The following is a 25,368-nucleotide window of genomic DNA, read 5'->3' as shown; positions in this document are numbered from 1 at the left end:
CTGGGTCTGCCTTGAAGAGTTCTGCATTGAGGGTGTGTTGACCAGGGGCCTTTCCGTTTTTGAGGGATCTGATGGCTGCCACAATTTCTTGTTTCTCAGGTGGCGTTGTGTTTACATCCGGGTCTTTAGCCGGGTCCTGTACATCCGCTGGAGCGGTTGGTGGTGGTCTGTTTAGAACTTCGCTGAAATGTTCTGCCCATCTCGCCTCTTGTTCCGCTTCTGTTGTTAGTATCCGTCCCTGTTTATCTGCGATGGGTGTGTCTGTGGATCCCCGGTACTTGCCACTGACGGGCTTAGTGATTTTGTACACTCGTACTTGTTCTCCTCTGGCCGCGGCCTCTTCTGCTTCCCTTGCAAGGCCTTCCATGTAGGCCCGCGTGTTGGCCCTAGCCATTCTTTTCACTGTTTGATCAGCTTCCCTGTACTGTTGTTTGTACCTCTCTTCCAGCCTTTCTGACTTGGTCTCCAACACTCTCTTCTTAAGGGTTCGCCTGTTCTCAATGGCTTTCCAGGTATCCGTTGTTATCCACTCTTTCCTCCTCTTTCGTCCTCTTCCTAAGCAAGCTTCACTGGTTTGTGTGTAGGCTGATCTTACTTGCTTCCACGCGGTGTCGATTCCGGCTGACTCTGTCTGGGTGTAGTTTTCAGCATCTGCCAAAGCTTGGAACTTGTTCTTCAGCTTAAGAATGAAGGCATTCTTTGCTTTGGGGTCGCGCAGCTTCTCCACATCAAACTGTTGTTGTCTTGGTTTCTCAGGTCCATTCTTTCTCAGTTTCACTTTCAGAGTTGCAGTTGCAAGGTGGTGATCACTACCAACATCTGCTCCTCTCCTCACTCTAACGTCTTGCAGCGATCTCCTCCACATCCCGTTGATCATCAGGTGGTCGATCTGCTTCTTGTCTCTGCCGTTGGGGGAACACCAGGTAAGTTTGTGGATGTCTGGGTGTAGAAAGAGAGTCCCGCCAATGACAAGGTCGTATGTCCCGCAGCATTCCAGCAGTCTCTCTCCATTGTTGTTCATGCTTCCACATCCTTCCTTACCCATGGCTCTCTCGTAGTTGGTGTTATCACTTCCAGCTTTGGCATTCAAGTCGCCCATCACTATCTTCATTTCATGTCCTGGTGTGTTCTCCGGTTCAGCCTGCAACTGTTCATAGAAAGCCTCCTTGCTCTCTTCCTCACTGTCGTCGGTTGGTGCGTAGCACTGGATGATGGTGGTATTGATGTGCTTCCCTCTCAATCTGATCTTCATCAGCCTGCTGTTAATAGGCTTCCACTCCATCAGGCACTTTTCCATTCCCTTTTTAAGGATGATTGCGACTCCTTCGTGGTGTTGATCGTCATCTCTACCACTGTAGAGCACTGTCTCTTCCGTGGTGGTTCTGTATCTACTGGATCTTGTCCATCGGCTCTCGCTGACTCAAAGAATGTGCAGATTGTAGCGCCTCATCTCTGCTGTAACTTGCGCTAGCTTCCCGGTCTCATACATGGTTTTTACATTCCAGAAACCAATTCTGGTTCTGGTTTTGGTGCTTAAGACTTCCATCCTCCTGTCAGTGGCTTCCATTCGGTTTTCACCACTGCCAGTCACACGAGTATCTTGCGATGACTCTGGAAGCCTTTCACACCTAGAAGTCTTCTTTTCCTTTGTTGCTGTTTCCGTAACAAGACTTTTTTTACAGAACAGGGTTGTTAGCCCTGAGTCTAACCCCCGGCCTGGAGGGAGGAGTGATTTCACTTAGAGTTTCCTTCTCTTAGATGATAGCCGACCATAGCTCACGAGTTCCATCTACCCGGGTTTGAGATCAGAGTATTCCTCTCCTAGACGATTGCCTGCCAAGGCTAACGAACCCCATCTGTCCGGGTTTGTAATCAGAGTTTTCCGTCTCCTAGATGAACTGCCTGCCAAGGCTAACGAGCTCAACCTGCCCGGTTTTGGAATCAGAGTTTTGCTTCTCCTAGGCTATGTTGGTCCGCGGCACCCTATTCCGTATTATTCAGATGCAACCCCACAAAGGGAGGGCTCCCCCATCCACCAACCGGGGGACGCGCCCCAGTACGCCGTATAGCCCCAGCGCAATAACATCGTCAGTGAAGAACTGGAAAAATAAAAACGATGTTTACAGTGGCATGTATGATTATTATGTACAAAACAGTCACTGAAGTTTGTAGCGTCTGTTTGCAGATTAGGAAAATTAAAAAAAAAAATTATTGAAATGATACAAAAGAAACAGATGTTTTAAATAAGGGCGGGCACTTTCCTTCAATCACCCGCCCTAGCTTTTACTTGTCACATTGTGTTGGAAGCTATATCAAGCAAAATTTAACAGATATGTTTAATTTTAGCACACATCTACAAAAGAGATGGAGATTTGTGTGAAAACCTATGACAGAGACTTTAGTAAAGACACCATTGAAGTTGATTACCTGGTTATAGGAGGTACGTAAAAAGTGGCAAGTGAAGAACAAATACGAGTTAACTTCTTCTGTTCTATACACTAAATATTTGTCTTTTAAATTCGTTCTCCAGCTTGCCGGTCACACATGACACATATGACACTATTACACTTCTTAAAACTGACGTAGGAAGCGAAAAGAAAAACAGCCTTTACAGTTAATTTTGTCGGCGTCTGACATCTGCAAAAGTTCTACACTAGCTACAGGGCCTTTTAATTAGGTTCTTTGTGGTTGCCAATCATGAATCACGAGTCTGTTTTTCCTCAAATCACGAATCACAAGTATAGCGATGTTTACTGTTGAAAAACATTTTGTTTTTGTCAATCAAATGCGCCCATTAAGATTCAACTGTTTCTTTCAATGGCCAATAGGCCTCTCATTGCTAGTAGAACAATATTGAGCAGGAAATCTAAGAAACCTTTCTAGGCTTATCTAGAAGAGCCTTCCTAACTTGCTTACAAAAGACAGTACTCATTCGATGATTGAAATTACAGCATTCTACAGATTTATGATTGGGCTACCAAGACAGTTTTCATCTAGCCTGGATAACTAACTATATACAGAAAGAATAAGTAAATCGTATGGAAAGAAAACATTTAATCGATCTATGTTGAATTTTTACCTGAGCTTAAACGTTGATTTACAGTGAAGTTGTTTGAGATCACTAGAGTAACTATTAAATACATCTACCCCATTATATTTTTGACCATTTCATGAATTGTATATTTTAATCTATTTTGTGTTGGAACCTGGAGGTCGCCGATTAGTTGATTTTCATTTAATTTCAGTTCAATACATTGTATGTCCAAGATGTCGATTTTTCCTAGACGTATGCACCAGGGTTGACGGTACAAAAGGTGCCGTTTAAAATTACGCAGTCCCTTAAGATATTCATCTGGGTGGGTTAAGTTTCCATTTCCGGTAAATTTGTTGGCTGTAATTATGGCCGGGCTGTGTTTCTAGGTACGTAAAAACATAGAACCTATTTCCATAATTCTCACTGCTCGATGCCAATGTTAGTGTACTTTGGGTTTTCTGAGCTAGCTTAATTTTGCTCCAATCAGACGTCGCGTGTAACCGCTTTGTCGCCCTGTTACTGCAGCCTCAAGTCTTGTCCCCATTTCCCCTCCCCTCCGATCAAAGGGTACTTTTTTCTACTTGACGAATAATTACAGTAACTTTTTTCTTTCTCTTGAACACTTTTTCTAGATTTGGATCCGTGTTTAGATGTCAGTTGCGACTACCACTGTTTGTGTAAGGCTTTTGGACCTCATGATGCTCGTTGTGTAAGCGTTGACAGTTGTCCATCCTTCCATGAACCAATCTGCTCTTCAAACGGAACTACATATGACAACAACTGCCTATTTGAACAACAAGTGTGTCTGCTGCAATTGAATTTTACAGTGCAACATCCTGGTGGTTGTGAAGGTATGTTGATTTACAAGTACGTTTAAGGACGATGCCTCCTGATACAGAAGTATTTTTGCACAGTTTATGACTATGCGGGAAAAGCAGATCTTGGTATGGGATACTGGAATCCAGAAAGAAAATTGGGAACAGCGGGGCAGCATTAAAATACAAAGCAATGTATGGCGGGGTTTTTTTTTTTTTTTTTCCTTTTTGTTTTTTTCTTTTTCTTTTTCTTTTCAAATTGAAGCTTAAATATCTCTGAGAAAAGCATGGTTACACCCAATTTTCTTCTTGGGTGCAAAGAGCACTTGCTAAGATCTGCTTTCTTCTTATAGTTTTAAACCGCCCCAAAAATATCTCTGTATTAGTAAGCACCACCCATAGGAAACCCGAGTATCTCGAGATGCGCAGAACGTAACCGGTATGCGCAGCAACAAAAGTAGCCACCATCCTTAATTCCACTTATGTCTTCAAAACACATTGGGCACAGAAAGATGTTTCAAACGAAACAAACAAACATTGATCCAAATAACAACAGGCAAAACGGGCCAAGAGAGTATCGTTGCTGTGATATAACATTCGTAGTTTTAGACGCAGCATCATGTCATGAGGATGTGCTGTACTTTCAGCTATCAGGCTAAGCCATTTCTCACCTATGCTACACATGACAGCTCAGTTAACTTTTCGCTCAAACGTGTTTTCTGCGGTTATGTATCGTATATTGACGGTATGTCCCTCTCGTTTACCGAACTGCGCCGACTATCATCCGAAGCTTTCCGAAGAAAGTTCGAGTGATTCCAATTTCTTTCGAGACATTACAAACACTGCTTTACCATACAAGAAAAAACTTGTGAGAAGCTCCAGGACATCTTCGTCAGCATAGCAGCTTATTCTCTTCACATTTATTGGCAAGTGATTACAAGTAATATTCACACTACATACGCAGGCAAAGATTACCCATCTCTGCAGACTCAGATAAGATTTTTCGTAATTTTTCTCAGCTATCAGTTAAAAAAATTGACATTTTTCAGCTATCAATTGTATTAACCCCATGGAGACTTTTTGTGTGGTACATTGTTTGGTAAGATAAAACAACTTCACTCAGGAGCTCGTATGTTAATACAACGGGCTGCATGCCGTTGAAAAAACTTCAAAAATTTTGCAAAGGTGTATTCTCACACACTTCAAACTACAAGTAACTTTCGTTTTTTCTTTTCCAAAACGTACTTTCTACCGATAAGAGTAAAACGTACATGAGTTTGTAACTTTTACAGTTACTCGATCGAAAGCGAAGAGATAAGTAAAATACACATGGCTTGATAACTTAATACAATTAAATTGAAGAGTCGAACTTATCTCGTAGTTGTTGTTAGCCTTATTTAATTAATTGTTTCTTTGTGTGTATCACATATTTTATGTCCACTCGTAAAAGCCGGTCTATGCCTTTTTTTACAGGATTTCCATTTCAACGCGGTCGCCAACACATGCCTCACATTCCATCTCTGGGGTACTCCCACTGCGAAGTAATTCGTTTCCAACCTTACGTTTTCTATCCTGACAAACCCATTGAAGTGCAGATTACTGTCAATCACATTGGTACCTCTGACAAGTCCTATGTCCATGATGCCAGCGTTTCTTGGGTTGAACATGTAAATTATCATCAATTCACTGCGTGTGTGATGGCGGCTGGATTTAACGAACGTCAATCCAAAGCTAACGTGACAGTAGATTGGATGGGCTACCAGGGTGCTCCAGTGGGTGGTATTAGTGGAGAGACGCGCGTATCACAGTGGTGGACTGGGACGACTTGTGAGACCGTGAACTTTCCTTCGGTAAGTTATTTGTTTTAATGGTTGTTGAGCGGGATTTTACAATAACTACATTAATGAACAGTGGTAACGAACAAAATGGCACCCCTCGATATTAATGGATTTCTGTTGAGTTGCAACTATTGAGGAGTTATAGAAACCAGCTTGAACAGCATAAATGCTGGACAGTATTGATTTAATCTTTTTCATTGACTTAAAAAACCACGTTCCACTTAATCAAAGCTTGGAAGGTATTTCATTAGGACTTTTTTCTCAGTTTCAAAAGTTACAATAATGTTAAAATTTTCACTCCTGACCACTTTTTGGTGTAACCCCTATCAGACACGTATCACCTTGAGTGCAAGTCTCCTAATCTAACCTAAGTATTAAGGCAGCAGTGAAAACACTAACCATTTCAAAACTGATGCAAAGAGTTTCCTAAACTGCGATTCCAAATAAGTCATCTTTAGTTAAGTGCATTAGACGCCGTCATGACACCTTTATCAAGTGATGTGGAAGCGTGTCCTACAATAAACGACGTCGCGTGACAAAATGTCTCGGAAAAACAGCTTGACCTTCGAAACCTCTCGGTTGAACGTCAGTGCGTGACACTGAATTTCATTTATATTCCCTCATTCTTCTTCTAAAAAATTTGTGCCCCCCCCCCCCCCCCCCCACTGCAAAATAATTACATTACTGTAAAGGTAGCATTTTTAACAACTTGATCGTACACTTATTTTTCTATCATCTTAATTTTTTTCCCACAGGGGATGTTTTCAAAGAAACCTTCGGTTTTTATTACTGCAGCTCACCACCACGCCGGACTGAAGAGAGACGCTGCAAGTGTTTGGTTGGAAGACATCACGCGATCTTCCCTAAAAATATGTTTGAGGGAACTGCAAAATTATGCAGGCTCTCACGAAGACATTTACGTTGTAAGTATTCCAGATCTTTTTTATGGTCTTTGTTTAAATGTTTTGAATTCACCTAAAAGGATTTTTTTGTTATAGTGTCATTGCACTACTTCCAGGATCCTGCAGCTTTTTGTTTTTTTGTGCTTATTAGAGCTTTTGTTATTTACTCCCCAATCGGATTCCACAATTTGAATTTCCAGGTAAACGAATTGAATTCGCTTCACTTTCTAAATGTCCGTCGTTGGACGTAGGCCTTCCCAATTGACCTCCACTGGGCCACGTTTTGCGCGACACGGTGCCAGTGCTTTAGGAAACTATCTAAGTCGTCACTCCATCTCGTTCTTGGTCTTTCTCGGTTCCTTGTGTGTTCCCGGGGCGTCCAGAGCGTAATGCGGGTTGTTCAACGGTTATCTATTCTTCTCGCCACACGACCAGCCCAGTTCCATTTGAGTTTGCTTATCGTTTCCATTGTATCTCGTACTTTGGTTTTTTCACGTATCCTTTGAGCTGCGATCTCGCCATGTGATGTTTAATGAATTCTCTTATTTGCAGTAAAATGCCACAATCATGGCAAATCGACTAGAAGATTCATCATCCAATTCAATACCTATCTTTTTTTATTCAGCTTCAAACCGCGTGTTTCTTCACTCTAAATTCACTTGGTTTTGTCCCTCTTTCCTCTTTTGTAGAAATGGTTGGCATTTTCGTCGCTACACAAGCCTGTCTTCTCAGAACTCAATTCAGTTTATTTTGCAAACTCTCAGCGCCCTCCTGCTGATTTCAATGACGCATTCTGCAAGGTCAGTGTGTTTAATTTATCATCAGTATATCATTTACAATACATGTAGCCCATTTTACAGCTGTGTGTTTTGTGACCTGGCCTTTGGTTGGAAGCGAGGCTGGAGTAAAACCTGCCCCTTAGTGGTTTTCAAATGAAAATGAAACTAGTGAGCAGTGATGGCAGTGAAGGCTGTAACAAAACAGAGTCAGTTCCAGCTTCGCTTCTATCCAAACCCCAGGTCACTGGGCGCAGAACTATAAAATGGGCTATAATAATATCTCAAATGGGCGTAATTTTCTCCTGAAATTTCACTATCACTAAAACAATTTTATTGACTTTCCTTTCGTTCCATTGTTAAGGGGCTAATCCGTTATGATCCTCCTGCTTTCTCTTAGGATATCCACTTTGTTAAGGTGTATAGAAATGCCCCGAGCGTTTTTGTATCAGCAAATCATTCCTCTACTGGTGGAAATCAAGATCCTATGCACAATTCCATGACACCTTGGGTAGAGGTAAGTCAACGACACCAATTTATTCCACTCTATATTCATTACTTAGCTTGTTGTTGTCAAGCTTGTTTTTTAAAAAGAAGAATATTCCTCAATAGGCAATTAGAAATGATAAACATTTTTAATTTTAACTGAATACGTCTGAAGTCCTTCATGCTGTCCAGACAATGGTAGTAATCGTTAGTGCCTAAAACTTTTCCAGTAGCCTTTTCTTCACAGCACCACATCATACTGCGAATCATGTTGAAGGGCCGATGCTTTTTTCTCCTGCATTTATCCTTAAAATAAAATGTTGAAGCTAAATGAGGATAAGAATTTGAAACTATTAAAAGACAAATCCTATCCTGTGATGAAAACAGTATGCCGATAGCAGTGTATGAGTTCTGTTATCAACGTCATCCAATAGACCCGCATCTCTCTCAGAAGCCGTGGAACAAACTATCTGTAGCTCACTTACTCACTCACTCATAAAGGACCCTATACCTTAAGTGGCACAGTCATCAAGTTGCTTATTTAGTCGTGGCCACAAATACTAAATCAACGTACAAAGTAAAGGAGGCATAATTTAAATATTTTTGTTCTATTTTGCAGTACATCAACACGACAGGAGCACGAATTTGTTTAAAGGAATTGTACGTGTCAAAGTATGATCCACTTTCTGTATCCTACACTGTCTTGTCAGGTAGGAGTATAGAAATAGTTTATTGTCTAACTAGAGAAACCATTCTCTGATTCTTCACCAAATAGACAAATGGCAAGCAGTACAGAAAAACGTAGAAGGAAACCAATGGACTCTATACTAATCCAGATTTACCACCAGGTTCAACTTGTCCTTCAACAATTTTAAGCATAAACTGTATTATCAGTAGGTAGCAATGAAGAGACGCTCTCAAGTCGAATAACACTGTATTGATTCCTGCCAACGGGCGTCAAACCAATGCCTTAAAGGTGCTGGTTTGTTGATGAAGCATTTTCTCTTACGGGTACTTACTGTTACCCTAGTTTTTAGCCTTGTCAACTTGCCCGCTTTTTAAAAATGCAGGGGTAGCAGGAGTAACATAACAAACAGGTTTCGTTTAATTACTGATTGAGTACCAGAGGAGGATCACAGCTAAATTGGAGGAAGTAATAGAAGTTCCTAATGAATTTTACTTGATCTTCTTATGGCAGACATATGCAAACCAGGCTGGAGTTACTTCGGTGGTTTCTGCTACTTTACAAGCTCCGCTTGCGCCTCATGGCTGACTGCTGAATCAAACTGTTCTGCAATGAGGTCAAATCTGGTGACGATTCACAACCAAGAAGAAAATGTGTACATTCAGCATCGCAATAATGGTGAACGAAGCTGGATAGATCTAAACGATAGAAGTGTAGAAGGATCATTTGTTTGGACAAACAAGGAAGTAAGCAGTTTTAGGTTCTGGGCGCCAAGACAACCAAATAACTGGAGAGAGGAAGACTGCGTGCACACTCTTGGTGTCAAGCATGGTTACACTTGGAATGATGTGTCGTGTGATAACTGTTACAACTTCACTTGTTTCACAGGTAAATTTCTATACATATTTATGTCCAGCACAACCTTTTAAATAGCACATTTCAGCCAGTCTATGATAACTGTAAAATAAGGGTTTTTCCAGTAACATTTATGATTTCCAAAATTACTTAAGATAAAGAATTATATAACTTCCCGACTGGTCCCCATGACAAACTTGAAAAAAAATAAGCGAAACTTCTCAAATTCATTTAGCGGCGCGGCAGGGGGCTCAGCGCCTGTTTATGCTCCTTTAAATGTAAAGCTCGGAGGGATTCAAAGTTTACTCCCAGATGGCACTTATGTGCAATTTTAGCCAGATCTTACGGTTAGGGAAAAAATTGCGAAAACAAATTATTCAACAAGGGAAGCAACTTGCTATAAAAATGTGCATAAATTATTTACTTGCAAAATAGATAAGCTTTCAATGTGACCACCAACTGCAGTGTGTACAATTGTATCATAACTGTGAGTTTGATAGTGAGTCTTGCCAAAAGTACCTCGGGTACGCCCACTTTTTGGTGTACCTTTGGGCGAACGTGGGATGGACAAACCTCACGTGGTAAACCATTACAACCAATTATGCCAATAATTCTAAATTAAAGCCTTCATTACATCTTAGACCAGTAATCATGCGCACCTTTACGGGACACTCTCAAATTGCAGTTTCTGCTTGGTAGTGGTGATGATAGTGATGGTGATTAGAAGTATAACATCTCACTGGGAACCAGGAAATGATGATGATGATGATGATGATGATGATGATGATGATGATGACGACAGTTTATTAGAAATAGGATTTACGGCAATTTTCACATTAATGAACAATATACTAACATTTACTTTCCCAAAAATGTTTTAGATATAGACGAGTGTTCTACAAACTCACACAGTTGCAATGTCAATGCATCGTGCAGTAATTTGCAGGGATCATACACTTGTACATGCCAAGCTGGATATTCAGGCGATGGGAAAACGTGTACCGGTAAGCTTATTCAGTTTTCTGTCTGCATGCTTCATTAAAAAGAGATATGCAATTTTTCGTATTAATGCATTAGCTGAAAACTCAGTGATATTAAAATTCAGTTTATGCCATGAGTTTAGCATGCCTGCAGACCTTTTTTTTTATTTTTGCATCTATTTTATGATTACTAATGATCTCTGATGGTTAGCATTAAATGCTGGTTCCATTTCTTGACTGATACATTTTCCTCCTATTTTTCTCTTTTAGACACAGATGAGTGCCTTACTAACACCCACAGCTGCGACTTTAATGCTGTGTGTAACAACACGCAAGGGTCATATAACTGTGCGTGCAGGCCTGGGTATTCAAGAGACGGAAAGTCATGCGCAGGTAAAATAACAAACAAGAAGGTTAGTTTACAATATTGGCCTTCGAAAAGTCATATAAAAAGATCAAAATCAAGTGTCAGGCTGACTAGAAAAATGAATGTATATAGAAGCGTAAAAATTGCTATTTGTTTAATGGTAGGGCTTGTATGTCCTTGTAACCAAGATGATCGTTCTAAATAAACGTGTTAGTGTACTCTGAAAATGTAAATTTAACTGCCCGAAAAACTGTATTTTTTTGCCATCAATTATTCTGCAAACGCAGGAGGGGGTCAAGATATCTTGATAAAGTCACTTGTGCCAATCGCTATATCGCTTCCACATATTAGACTAACTAAAAACTGGTTGTGTACCACATGGGAACTCATTACCAGAAAGGGGACAAAGCTTATTTTTAATTACAATTATAATTTTGGCGTATTTCTTCTACTTTCGGCTATGTTTTACGGGCTTTTTAAACGTGTATTTGTGAACGTCAACACAGTATGATTTGTTCAGATTCTTCAACTGAAATTTTATTTTGTAGAAAGTTTAAGGACTAAAATCTTATTCCTCGAATTTCCGAATCATCGTCGGTGCTTCGAGAATTCCTACTGCATAGACTTATTCCGGGAATCTTGTCTTTAAGTAACACATTCCGGGTTCGAATCAAAAGGAATTTCCTTTTTATTGTTGGGTGACATTTCGCCAAAAAAGAAAGAAACGAACCGTTGGGTACTTCTTGAGTCCAGTACAATCATACGACAGGCCTTGAATGAATGATGATTATGACGATGATGATGATTTTAAATAAGGTTTATAGCAATGATATTAAAGACCAATGTGCTAACGTTTACTTTCCCGAAAATTTTGCAGATATAGACGAGTGTTCTACCAACTCACACAGTTGCGATGTCAATGCTGCATGTAGTAATGTGCAAGGATCATACACTTGTACATGCGAAGCTGGATATTCGGGCGATGGGAAAACGTGTGCTGGTAAGGGACTACAAACACCTTTTTTATATATTTTTTTTAATTTACTATGAAAACTATAGACAAACCACTTGTTATTCGGAAAATGTAATGTCAACGGCCCAAAGCACTGCAGTAGTTTTTATGCCATCAATTAGTCTTCACACGTAGGAGGGGGTCAGTTTACCTTCGTAAAGTCCGCCATGCCTTTTACTCGTTTGTTTCTACATATGAGACTGAATTACAACGCGTAATGTACCTCGCGAGGACTCGTCACCAAAAAGAGGACAGAACTAACGCCTAAAATTAAAGTGTATATGACACAAAATCTTTTATTAGCTTATTAGGAAGAGCTTTCAAAATGATGAAGAATGGCATTTATTTTATTGCGATAGCATTCTTGGTTGCCGAGTTATTCAAGATTTAGGCTTATGCAAATTAGACAACTTGTGACGTCACAAGACTGACACAAAATGAAGGGAAATCACAAAAAATGGAATATCTCTTAAGCCTTTTTCTGTATGGAACTGAAACTTTGTAGAGTTGTTTTACTCATCACAAAGTTTCATGATATGATCCACTATGACATTTCCATGGCAACACAATGGGCTCCAGGCCCTCACCATCCAAAGGATAAAATCAGAGTTTCCCTTCCCAAGAAGCGCTTTGTGCTCTTGATGTTTATTCAGTGGGTGTGAGGGAGTATGGACATTACGCAGCACAAGTATAAGAAATTCTGTTTGACTGTGGAGCAATAAATAAGGCATTTGTCATTTTGGGAAGGTAGAGGTCTGGTAACGAGTACGTTGCTATGGTGACATCATAGCCACTATCACAATGTGTAGTTTTGTCAGCACATCAACACTGCAAAATTTCAACCCTGAAGATGTAGTATTTGCGTAGATATTCCAAATTTTGTGATTTCCCTTCATTTTGTGTCAGTCTTGTGACGTCACAAGTTGTCTAATTTGCATAAGCCTAAATCTTGAATAACTCGGCAACCAAGAATGCTATTGCAATAAAATAAATGCCATTCTTCATCATTTTAAAAGCTCTTCCTAATAAGCTAATAAAAGATTTTGTGTCATATACACTTTAATAGTTTTTGCATATAACGATTTCTTTCGGCTACGTTTTACGGCCTTCTCAAAAGCGTATTTGTGCACGTCAACACAGTCTGAACTGCAGAAAGTTTCAGAGGCTAAAATCCCATTCTCTCGAATTTCCGAGTCACCGTTGGTGCTTAGAAAATACTTGCTGACCTTGTTCCTGGTATCTATACTTGAAGTGACACACTTGCCGAGTCGAAAGCAAAAGGAATTTGTCTTATAGTATGACGAAAGTTTATGTAGGCGATATTTCGCCAAAAAGAAAAAAGAAAGGAACCGTTGGGTACTTCCTAAGTCCAGTACGACCGGCCTTGAATTTATGATGATGATGATGATGCCTTGAATTAATGATGATGATGATGATGATTTCAAATACGTTTTATGGGAGTGATATTAAAGACCAATGTGCCATCGTTTACCTTCCCTGAAAAAACTTTGCAGATATAGACGAGTGTTCTACCAACTCACACAGTTGCGATGACAATGCTGCATGTAGTAATGTGCAAGGATCATACACTTGTTCATGCCAAGCTGGATATTCGGGCGATGGGAAAACATGTACTGGTAAGCTACTGCCTTTGTCAGTTTTTTCATAAACGATAAATATTGCTTGTAATTTCTCGCACTGAGTACATCAGCTGTATTTGTGTGCGTCAACACAGTTTAAGGCCTAAATCTTATTCTCCGAATTCTCGAATAACTGTTGGTGCTTTGAGAATTCTTGCTGTTTTGATTTATTCTGGGAATCTTCCTTTTAAGTAACCCATTTCCCATTAGAAAACAAAGGAATTTGCTTTCCATTGTTACGAAAGTTTAGGTGACATTTTGCCAAAAAGAGACACAAACTGTTGGGTACTTTCTGAGTCCAGTACGACCAGCCTTGAATTAATGATGATGATGACGATGATGACGATCACGATGATGATGATGATGATGATGATGATGATGATGATGATGATTTTAAATAAGGCGTATGGCAATGATATTGAAAACCAATGTGCTAACGTTTGCTTTCCCGAAAAATTTTCAGATATAGACGAGTGTTCTACCAACTCACACAGTTGCGATGTCAATGCTGCATGTAGTAATGTGCAAGGATCATACACTTGTACATGCCAAGCTGGATATTCAGGCGATGGTAAAACATGTACTGGTAAGCGACTTCCTTTGTCAGTTTGCTTCATTAAGAATAAATATTGGGTTCTTCCTGATTCCAGTACGACCGACCTTGAATTGGTGATGATAATGATGATGATGATGATGATAATGATGATGATGATGATGATGATGATGATGATGATGATGATGATTTCAAATAAGGGTTATGGCAATGATATTAAAGAGCAACGTGTTATCGTTTACTTTCCTGAAAATTTTGCAGATTTTAGGAATTTCCGAGTCACTGTTTGTGCTTAGAAAATACTTGATGGCCTTGTTCCTGGTATCTATACTTGAAGTGACACACTTGCCGAGTCTAAAGCCAAAAGGAATTTGCTTTTCATTGTTACGAAAGTTGAGGTGACATTTCGCCAAAAAAAAAAGAACCGTTGGGTACTTCCTGAGTTCAGTACAATCATACGACGGGCCTTGAATTAATGATGATGATGATGAAGATGATGATGATGATGATGATGATGATGATGATGATGATGATGATGATGATGATGATGATTTCAAATAAGGTTTATGGCAATGATAAAAAGACCAATGCGCTAACGTTTGTTTTCCCGAAAATTTTGCAGATATAGACGAGTGTTCTACCAACTCACACAGTTGCGATGTCAATGCTGCATGTAGTAATGTGCAAGGATCATACACTTGTTCATGCCAAGCTGGATATTCGGGCGATGGGAAAACGTGTACTGGTAAGGGACTGCAAAAACCTTTTTTGTAATTTTTTTTTTTTAATTTACTATAAAAACTCTAGAAGAACCACTTGTTATTCGGAAAATGTAATGTCAACGGCCCAAAGCACTGCAGTATTTTTCATGCCGTTAATTAGTCTTCAAACGTAGGAGGGGGTCAATTTACCTTCGTAAAGTCCGTCATGCCTTTTACTCGTTTGTTTCTACATATGAGACTGAATTACAACTCGTAATGTACCTCGCAAGGAGTCGTCTTTAAAAAGAGAACAGAACTAACACCTACAATTAATAGTTTTTGCATATTACGCCTTCTTTCGGATACGTTTTACGGCCTTCTCAAAAGCGTATTTGTGCACGTCAACACAGGATGATCACAGTAAAATCCGATTTCCCGAATTTCCGAGTCACCGTTGGTGCTTAGAAAATACTTGCTGGCCTTGTTCCTGGTATCTTAAGACTTGAAGTGACACACTTGCCAAGTCGAAAACTAAAGGAATTTGTCTTATGATATGACGAAAGTTTATATAGGTGACATTTCGCCAAAGAAACGAATTGTTGGGTGCTCTCTGATTGGAGTACATAAAGTAGAAACAGAAAAAGAACTTCAAAGTAAACATTTCCTATAATAATATATATATATATACGAAAAATTGCTTTACGTGTCTTCAAACAGGGTCCCAAAGGGGTTTAGGGCTCCAGGGCTCCGGCCTTAAAAATGCAGGGCTCCAGGGCTCCAAGGCGAAAATTTCAGGGCTCTAGGGCTCCACATCATCTGCGTTAGGGCTCCGGGCTCCACTCTGGTTTACAATCTTGCTATGTAAAAATTCTATTTTTAACGTTAAATCAAATACGCAAATAAAAAAGTCAGCAATTCCGATCAATTTTTTAAACCCAAGCAGCCAGTTACATTATCTCCTATTATTTAAAAGTGGATTAAATATTAAACTTGTTTAAATGGGGTTGACAGACCTGCACGACTCCCGCTGTGTGCCCATTGTGTTGATAAAAGCCTTTATTAAGCGACTTCCCTTTTCTTTAAGAGATCAAGGGAGGTTCCTTGTATATCTCTCTTAGTAGCGGCTGGTTTTGTATTAAATGCCATTTTTCCATGAGAATTTTTTTCAAACATGGCAGTGATGACTGAAATTGTGTCACGAAGGGAAGAATTTTCTTGTGTGCTTTCTGTTTTTGTGTAAGAGCGTTCTTTCTTTCTGCGAAGTTAACTTCGGAGAGGATTTTGTCCACCAGGTTACTAGGATAACCTCTCGATGCCAGGCGTGTTTTAAAGTTTTTAATGTTTTCCTCAAACCCTACTTTAGAAGAGTTTGTCCTCGGAAGCCTAAGGGCTTCTCCTTTAACGAAGCCTTTTTTACGCCTGCTGGGTTGCAACTGTTGTAGTTTGTTTACTGAGATGTTTCAGTAGGTTTGTAATGTGTGCGTACGTCAAGAATCGATTCTTTCTCGAATCTCTCTCCCTTATAGACTGTTGTATCCAAGAATGTTGTTTCTAATTGTGAGACTTCAGCGGTAAACTTTATGGTAGGGTGGTACGAATTTGCTTGCTCAATGGAATGTTCTATTTCTTCTTTGTTTGTATCCCACGAGCAAAATACATCGTCAATGAACCTTTTCCACGTTAGTGGTTTGTTAACGCTCTGCTTTAAGATCTCCTTTTCTATAGATGCCATAAAGATGTTGGCAAAAGCTACTGCCATTTTAGTGCCCATGGTAGTTCCGTGTGTTTAGAGATAGTCTTTCCCGTTAAATTGGAAGGAGTTCTCCTTCAGAATAAGGCTGAGCATTTCTCTGAGGAAATTTGTAGCTATAGGAGGGTTATTGGCATGAAAGTTCTCGTATCCGTTGCATACTATGGTTATTCCTTCCTCCTGTGGGATATTCGTGTAAAGGCTAGTGACATCCATTGAGACTAGAAAAGCGTTTCTAGGCACCCTAGTGCTTTCAATAAACCTTATGAAATGTGTCGTATCTTCAAGATACGAGTCCTGTATTTGCGCTATTGGCTGAAGTAGTTTGTCTACGAATGATGATAGGCGTTCTGTTGGGCCTTCATACCCAGATATGATGGGGCTTCCAACTAATGTCGGTTTGTGAATTTTTGTGAGGGTATAAAACACTGGGATTCGAGGCGGATTTTGTGTTAGGTTAAACCATTTAACCGTCATTTCGTCTTTGCACCTTGTTTGGTGAAGACCTGAAAGTCAGGATGGAAAGGGTCATGAATCAGATGAACAGTACACAATATAATCTATTAAGGACTGGGTAAGCATTGAAATGATTAATCTTCATCATTATTTGTATCTTCAAAATAATCTGTCAAGTTATTTTTTTTAATTTGTTGTAACTGATACCTGCGAGCAAACTGCTAATTAAAAGGAACGTCCGGTTACTATAAAGTTGTTCTTATCGCGCTCACTACAATTATAACAAAGTTTTCATTAAATCCTTAACTAAGTTGTTGCATATCATTGTAAACTGAGATAACCTTGTATTATGTACTGCCCTATCTTCAGATTCTGTTTCTTTATGCCCGTTAGTACGCGCAAATAAACACAAAAAGGCAGTAATCAAGAATCAATGCAATCTGGGAACTCGAATGATCAAACTTGAAAATGCTGGGCTCCGGGCTCCGCGCAAAATGTCTTTGGGCTCCGGGCTTCACAACCAAAAAAGGATCAGGGCTCCAGTCAGTAAAATGATAGGGCTCCGGGCTCCACAGCAGAAATTTCAGGGCTCCAGGACTCCAGGGACCCCCCCTTTGGGACCCTGTTCAAAGATAACCGCGGTTGTAAATTTCAACTGAACAATCCACATCGACCGGTGAGGGTAAAAGGCTGAATGAGTTTGCGGAATGGAATGTGGAAAGACGTGCGGAATGGCATAATTATGCAAAATAAGAATTGCGGAATGACATAATTATGCGAGATACGATTTATGCGTAATGACTCACAGAAATACATTTAACTGAAAAAGCGCGCCTTTTTTTGGGCGCCAATTTACAAATACAGCCTTTTTGTTACCATTTCAACCGAAGAATGCATCACAAAAACCCAAACAATGGTATCTTCGAATTCAAACTTTTTTCCTTCGATTCTCATCGCATAGCCGTTGATGCAACATAGCAGCTCGTGGACTTTTATCGTTCGCGAGTGAACACAAGATTTGTAATACATTTGCATTAAAGAGGTTTGTTTATTTACGTAACCTGGTTTCCATTCCACACGAGTCGTCCGCCATTACGGGAGATGTATACAACTCAATCGAAGGCTGATTAAACTTGACATGTTTCAAGCTTTCACAGCGCCTCGCAGGAAACAGACGTGAGTAAAGAACCGCCTCTGTTTATTTTTGAAACGATTTATGTCACTTGTCGAGGATTTATCTGGTTATGACGAATGTGTTGTGGTTCGGTCATGCTCATTTCCGTTGTTTTACGTTTTATATTAATCAATTTATCATACACAGCCAAACACACACACACACACACGCAAAAAATAAATAAATAAATGAAAACGAAAATAAAAATTTAACCGCAATCTATATCGCAGAACTCTTTCCCCGTATTTTGACGTGTAGATTTCGGTTTTTTTATTTTCGAAGGAAGGATCTTGATGTAACAAATTTTCAACTCCAACATTTTATAAGAAACTATATCTAAGCAATTCGGGAAAGATTTCCGCACAGCCCCATACATTATTTATCTATGCACAGCTGTCACCCTAACCCACTTCCAAAAACGACGAGCGTGACAACAGAGTGTGTGCCAAATGTATAGATAATTATGCATGGGGCTGTGCAGATATCTTGACGCAACTCGTACTAAAAATACTGTAAGAGACTAATGTAACTTGAAGCCTCGGTAATTAATACCATACCGTAATTCTTATCTACTTTCTTTTCTTTTTCCTTTTTTTTTATTTTAAAAAATTGATATAAGTTTGTATTGTACTGGTTATCCCATACCATGAAATCCCGGTTTTAAGTCCCCCTCCCCTGCTAATAAATCGCCTCGATTTTTGGGCCATCTATTTGTAAACGAAAATTTTATTCCGTCATAAACCCCTACCACTCTTCCACATATAGTCCCATCTTTGATCTTTATATAAACACGTAACACCCCTTCCCCCCTTGCCCCTAAAAAAGCCGTTGACATTTCCTTTTTACGTATCCCCACCCGTAACCGGAATTTTACGGTATTACGGTCTGTGCCTCATTACAAGAGCCTGTGAAGTTTTCCTAGACTCAACCTATTGTTGACTTTTTTGGTTTCCCTTGTTTTATCTGATTGGTGAGTATCACAGGTCTCGCAGAGGTAAACCCATAAATGGTTGGATTGCTCAGTAGCTCAACAAAAGTAACTCAAGTAGCTCTACAAACATGTAATCTAACCACACTTACACCCCAGGGGAGGTGGGGGGACTCTTACATAAAACTGAAGCGACAAGCCGTCAAAAATGTTGAACAGAATGTTCTAAATTGTAGCAGACTCTCTTGGCATAGGTGTGGCCCCAATGTAGTTTCCTTAAGGGTTACCAAAACAAAGTATTGAAATAATCAAGCAGTTTCCTCATTGCACAGAACAGAAAAGCTTTCCTTTGGGGTTTTGAAAGCAGAGATTCAGATTTCCAACGCAATGGTACAAAACTGCACATTTTCAACCCCTGTCAGGGACAAGCATTTTTACATCGCCCTAAAATTGACCTCCCATTTCCCCTTGGGGTGTAGAGCAATAATAACTAACTGTTCACATGGAGTTAACGTTTGGCAACAACAACAACAAGCAAGAGAGGATCAAAAGTATGAATTCTCCATACATGTTCCGATACATACCCAGCTGTTCACTATTTATGACTTTTTTTTAGGTCAACCATACAACCAGAGTTTTTTTGTTTTTTGTTTACGTACACATAATTTTTTTAAAAATTAATTTTCATGATTCTTGATGACTGACCTAAAAATAAACCAAGGGGAATCGTCATCATTCCAATAAGTCATGTAAGACCATTAGAGGATTAACCCCACACATATACTTGATCCTCTCTTATGACAACCAAAACTATATCCACCATAACTTTAGCTGGTAATTCTAGCTGTCATAGCAGTTTCCATGTCCACATATATAACGCTTGTAATATGAAAACTCTACAAATAGTATCTTCATTTAACATAAAGTTTGAAGATACTTAAGCATAATATAAACAAGGCTGTTTTCATGCAAAAAAAATGAGTTGTTCATTACATAATTAGGGACCGATCGTTTATTACGTCCTAGGGGGTCAAACGAGCTCTTTTTGGGGGATGGGGGAGGGGTAATTTTGTACCTTGTACGAAAAGTGAGGGGGGGTAAAATTTTAAGGGTACCAACTAAATGTATTTCGCAATCATTCTTCTCATCAATCCTAGAGTTGGTAAAATCGACTAGATACTTCTCCATATCGCTACTATTCTTCAGAGCGACAAAGCTCTTGCACGTAATAGGTTGAGTAATGACATAGACAGGCAAACCGTGTATTTCATCAAGCAGTTTATCTCTGAAGGCTTGTTTCTCTGGGCAAAAAAATTGAACAAAAGACGAATAGAGATGGTAGGCTTCTTCAAAATCTATATAATTATCCACATCCTTGATCTACATCCATACATCAAATGCTCCTGTACTGCTCTCAAACCCCGAGCTGCTTTGACCTTCTGTGAACCTTCTTTTGACGACCGTGAAGAATAGACTCCAGCAATAACAAAACATCATTCTTAGGTACGTTCCCTTACTTGAATTTCGCCTAACTTCTGTTTGTTTCTCTTGCCAGTTCAGATTCAGAGAGCTAGCGACTTCCGCATGTAACCAAGCGTTGTCACCAGGGGCCCGTTTCTCGAAAGACCCGGTAACTTACTGGGCCCGATAAGTAATTTTGGTGACAAATGTTTCTTAACAGAAGTCAATTTTTGTCAGCTTTGAAAACTAAATTTTAAAATCATGTTATTCTATGAAAACATTGGCCAAGTACCATGTCTGTAATTGTTCTGTAATCGGCGAAAAACGGGCCCAGTAAGTTACCGGGCTTTCGAGAAACAGGCCCCAGGAATTTCTCAACAATTCAACCGCCAGGCCAATCTTAGCGGGGGGGGGGGGGGGGAATTTTCAAACTGTCATTGCAGTGGGGGGTAAACCTTTTGTTTGAAAGATTTTTTGGGGGGTAAAGTTTTCATACACTCGTTTTTTTAGAAAACCACCCCCCCCCCCCCCCTAGGACGTAATAAACGATCGGTCCCTTAGTTATGTAATGTAATTTGAAAACAACTCAACAAACTTATCGTTTTCAAAGTGATGTTGTAATGTTCTTGCTTACAGTTTGTAAAATGTCAAAAAAAAAATTGATTTAATGTGGAACCTTGCCAGTATACAACAAAGATGCATTATCATTTAATTAGGCCAAAATTTAAAAGCAAATTCTAAAAACTGATCGATTTTAGTTTTTATTTGTCTGAGACAGTTCAAGTATCAGACAAAATGGTCAGTAAAATAAGGAGAAAAAAAAAGCCGAAAAACCAGTATATAATACTAACATATTCTTTAAGGCTTTGCCCCACTATAAGCTAGCATAATGTTGAAACACCTACTTAGATACCCACTTCAAAGATCAGAATAAACAATGTTTGGGGTAACACGTTTTATACTTTGAAAATAAAATACAATGTGACTGGATTGTTCAGCCATTGTGATGGATGATAGTTGTTACAGTGGTGAAGAAGCTTTCTCTATCTTAGGAATATTTTGGGATGTTATGAGTATGATTTATTTGCAAGTTCTTCTAACTGTAAAGTATACACGCTGAAGGTGATTCCATCACTTATAAGTCAGAGGGACATGCACTATTCATGGTTAAAAATGGGCATGGGTGTTATTTCAACACGTTGCAACAGTTATTGCAGTTCCCCTCCACCTACCCCTCTTTTCTCCAAAGCGGACTGAATTTCATGTTTCCTCTCTAAAACCGAGATTTTATGGTTTTGGATAACCAGTACAATACAAGAAAGTAAGCTTCAAGTGACATTAGTCTCTTACAGTATTTTTAGTACGAGTTGCGTCAAGATATCTGCACAGCCCCATGTATAATTATCTATACATTTGGCACACACTCTGTTCTCACGCTCGTCGTGTTAGTGTGACAGTTGTGCATAGATAAATAATGTATGGGGCTGTGCGAAAATATTTCCCGAATTGCTTAGATATTGTTTCTGATAAAATATTGGAGTTGAAAATTTTATTTGTTTCATCTAGATCCTTCCTTCGAAAATAAAAAACCGAAATCTACACGTCAAAATACGGGGAAAGAGTTCTGCGGTATAGATTGCGGTTAAATTTTTATTTTCGTTTTTATTTATTTATTTATTTATTTATTTATTTGCGTGTGTGTGTGTTTGGCTGCGTATGATAAATTGATTATATAAAACGTAAAACAACGGAAATGAGCATGACCAAACCACAACACATTCGTCATAACCAGATAAATCCTCGAAAAGTGACATAAATCGTTTCAAAAATAAACAGAGGCGGTTCTTTACTCATGTCTTTTTCCTGCGAGGCGCTGTGAAAGCTTGAAACATGTCAAGTTTAACCAGCCTTTGATTGAGTTGTATACATCTCCCGTAATGGCGGACGACTCGTGTGGAATGGAAACCAGGTTACGTAAATAAACAAACCTCTTTAATGCAAATGTATTACAAATCTTGTGTTCACTCGCGAACGATAAAAGTCCACGAGCTGCTATGTTGCATCAACGGCTATGCGATGAGAATCGAAGGAAAAAAGTTTGAATTCGAAGATGCCATCGTTTGGGTTTTTGTGATGCATTCTTAGGTTGAATGGTTACAAAAAGGCTGTATTTGCAAATTGGCGCCCAAAAAAAGGCGCGCTTTTTCAGTTAAATGTATTTCTGTGAGTCATTATGCATAAATCGTATCTCGCATAATTATGTCATTCCGCAATTCTTATTTTGCATAATAAATGCCATTCCGCACGTCTTTCCACATTCCATTCCGCAAACTCATTCCCTCTTTTACGCTCACCGCACATCGACGTACCGGGTGCTTTTCGTGTCTTCAAAGATAACCGCGGTTGTAAATTTCAACTGAACAATCCACATCGACGTACCGGGTGCTTCCCACATTTCTATCGATAGCTAAATTGACAAGTTTGTTCCTTTCTTACAGTGACAGGCAAATTTCGATTCCTTCTCTAGGCCATTTTACAGTAAATCATTGAACGAGTTTGACTCTTTCACCGCTTCAAAAATTCTTCCACTCTGCGAAATAGACAGTCAGTTTCATGCAAGTCGCATAGCTAAACCCTGTCGGAACGAAAACCCAAGGAGATACAGTAGGATATTAACTTAAGTTTTATTCTAAAAACAATAAGACTACCTTTTTTATGTTTCGGCCCTTGAAACAGCCATCAACAGTTAGACAATAAGTTAATTAGGTCTTTTGACAGCAAAAGTCAGTGTTTTTTATCAAAAAAACATTTATCTATCCGGTCAATGTGGTACAAAAAACCTGCTTACAGTTTTACTATCGTTAGCTCATGGTTATATAACAGTCACATCCAGCTAAATGTATTGCATTCGTCTTTCACAGATATCGACGAGTGTGTCAACGGTGTCCACGACTGCCACAGGTTTGCTTCATGTACAAACACGCTAGGATCCTTCAATTGCTCATGTAACCAGTCCTACTCGGCAGGAAATGGAACACACTGCTGGCAACCGTCAGGTAAATATGTCACATTGATCTCGCCGCATTTCTATTAGACACTTTGAAGGCGTTTAACTTATGGAAGAGCATTTTCATGTTGGGTTAGTCTTTCAAATCGCCAGAGTGTTTATACGGACGTGTAACAAAAGATATAAAACTTAACTTCTATACGCATATGAAATTAATAGTCTAAACGTAGTATCAACCTCATTTGTCGTTTGAAGCGCGATGTCCTCACAGTAGCATCAGAAATAGCCCCGAAAGATTACCTTTGAATCCCTCGCCAAACTCTGTTCAGTTCCATAGCACAGAAAGTTTCTCGTTCTTTCCGTCATCTTTATTTTTTCACATCCACTTATTTGCGATTGAGTTACAGAGTTATTTCAATGTCCGTAAACCGGCCAAATTCAAAGGATCTCATCATTCTCGAAAGCGCAAAAATACAATCAATATACTTTTTTCAAGACGGCTGCCTTCTCTCTCGCTATTTGTCAGATTTTGTTACATCATATTGACACGTGACCTCACTGATGTTTCTTGAAATTTGAAGACGTTTTATTCCTAACAAGAGTAAACTATACCATCACATTTATGCCATTGCTCGTATGCTATTGATCGACACTCAACTCCCAGCATTATGCGGGATAGCTCCCACGAGTCTCCTGTAGTTCAGTAGTGAAGCATCCGAATTAGTTATCGGAACACTTGGATTTATTTTTTCCTAGTATGCCTGTGTCACTGACTGAATTATACATCATTTTTAAGAGTAAAATATAAATTAGATTATCCGTATCCTTAGATTTTCCAAGTAATAAAGAGCGAAAAAGTCTTAAAAAGTAAAAAAAAATTAAAAAAACAACAACAACAAAACAAACAGTGAATGAAGACTACGAACACAAGTTTAACTCCTTACATTTACATTGATATAAACTTGTTCAGTATACCAAACCAGTGGATCATGGATACGTAGACTCCGTACGAATCGATAATCAATTAACTGACAGTCATCAATTGATATGGACGGATCAATTGACCTCCTATATCATCTATTTTTTATCGACTTTTTACCCCGGAATCCAACTTTTAGCCGCGTCTAAGTCCGTGCCGTTGACCTTAGTCGAGATTAGGTCTGTGGGCGTGCTTGAACTTTTCTTGCAATTAAAAATCTCTTTAATATCCTTGATTGATGGGAGCTACCGTTAATCCTTAAGTAAGGACCCAGAGTGTTAATCCCAAATTTGACAAAAGGCCGGAGCCGCTTATTCGAGGAGGGGATGAAACAAAAGCCGCAAAAGACTTCTGCTGTCGCGCGCTACCGAAATCGTTACCAGATGGACTTTTTCTTCAATATTGATAACATTTAGGGTAAACAACAACATACGGCAACCCGTGTATATATACAGAGGTGATCATTAATAGTTTTAATAGCAGAACACTTCGTACATGTAATATAAAAAAGTGGGCGTGGAAATTGTAAGACACATGACTTGGAATAAAAGAAACTTGTTTCTTGCGTTGTATTGATGAAGTCGAGAGCAATACAGCTTTGATCCTGAATTTACCGTAGACTGCATAAAATGATGCGTGATAAAGGTGATAAACGCTGTACTCCATCTTTGTATCAGCACTCAGCCGATCAGTAGAGTATTAAGAGTTTAAACACTTGCAGCCAAAGGCTGGATTACGGTCATCTTTACAAGAATATAAAACTGTAAAAAAGGCTAAATTAATTTTTAAAGTAAAGTATATCGCACTAAACTGTAAAATACTGGAAACCTACTGATATTCACCAAGATAGAACGCTAAATGAAATAAGAACACAGGCAACCACCAGAAAGAAGCAGTTTCCCCTAAGAGCTGCAACTACGTGATGAATTGCAATCATAAACTTTAATTCCTCGCGAAGCGAGGAATAAA

The 25,368-nt window shown here is 39.2% G+C and overlaps 1 protein-coding gene across 8 annotated transcripts in view; it reads left to right on the top strand.

The window, feature by feature from the left end:
- Positions 1 to 25,368, top strand: part of LOC146480238 (uncharacterized) — a 68,298-nt gene that overhangs the window by 8,201 nt on the left and 34,729 nt on the right. For 2 of the 8 annotated variants that reach the window (XM_085109916.1, XM_085109917.1), the window contains exons 6-19: positions 2,347 to 2,440; positions 3,667 to 3,885; positions 5,323 to 5,699; positions 6,443 to 6,610; positions 7,279 to 7,389; positions 7,766 to 7,882; positions 8,471 to 8,561; positions 9,050 to 9,424; positions 10,273 to 10,395; positions 10,642 to 10,764; positions 11,616 to 11,738; positions 13,265 to 13,387; positions 13,854 to 13,976; positions 14,566 to 14,688. In XM_085109916.1, the coding sequence (XP_084966042.1) occupies positions 2,347 to 2,440; positions 3,667 to 3,885; positions 5,323 to 5,699; positions 6,443 to 6,610; positions 7,279 to 7,389; positions 7,766 to 7,882; positions 8,471 to 8,561; positions 9,050 to 9,424; positions 10,273 to 10,395; positions 10,642 to 10,764; positions 11,616 to 11,738; positions 13,265 to 13,387; positions 13,854 to 13,976; positions 14,566 to 14,688 (2,290 nt within the window). Of the gene's footprint in view, positions 1 to 2,346; positions 2,441 to 3,666; positions 3,886 to 5,322; positions 5,700 to 6,442; positions 6,611 to 7,278; positions 7,390 to 7,765; positions 7,883 to 8,470; positions 8,562 to 9,049; positions 9,425 to 10,272; positions 10,396 to 10,641; positions 10,765 to 11,615; positions 11,739 to 13,264; positions 13,388 to 13,853; positions 13,977 to 14,565; positions 14,689 to 23,334; positions 23,470 to 25,368 lie in introns of all 8 variants that reach the window. The other 6 variants (XM_085109918.1, XM_085109920.1, XM_085109923.1 and 3 more) reach the window with 6 other exon arrangements.

Source organism: Pavona decussata, unplaced genomic scaffold, assembly GCF_977016875.1.
Source record: "Pavona decussata unplaced genomic scaffold, jaPavDecu1.1 SCAFFOLD_54, whole genome shotgun sequence".
In the NCBI taxonomy this organism is placed as follows: domain Eukaryota; kingdom Metazoa; phylum Cnidaria; class Anthozoa; order Scleractinia; family Agariciidae; genus Pavona; species Pavona decussata.
This window is presented reverse-complemented; position numbering and strand designations above follow the sequence as displayed.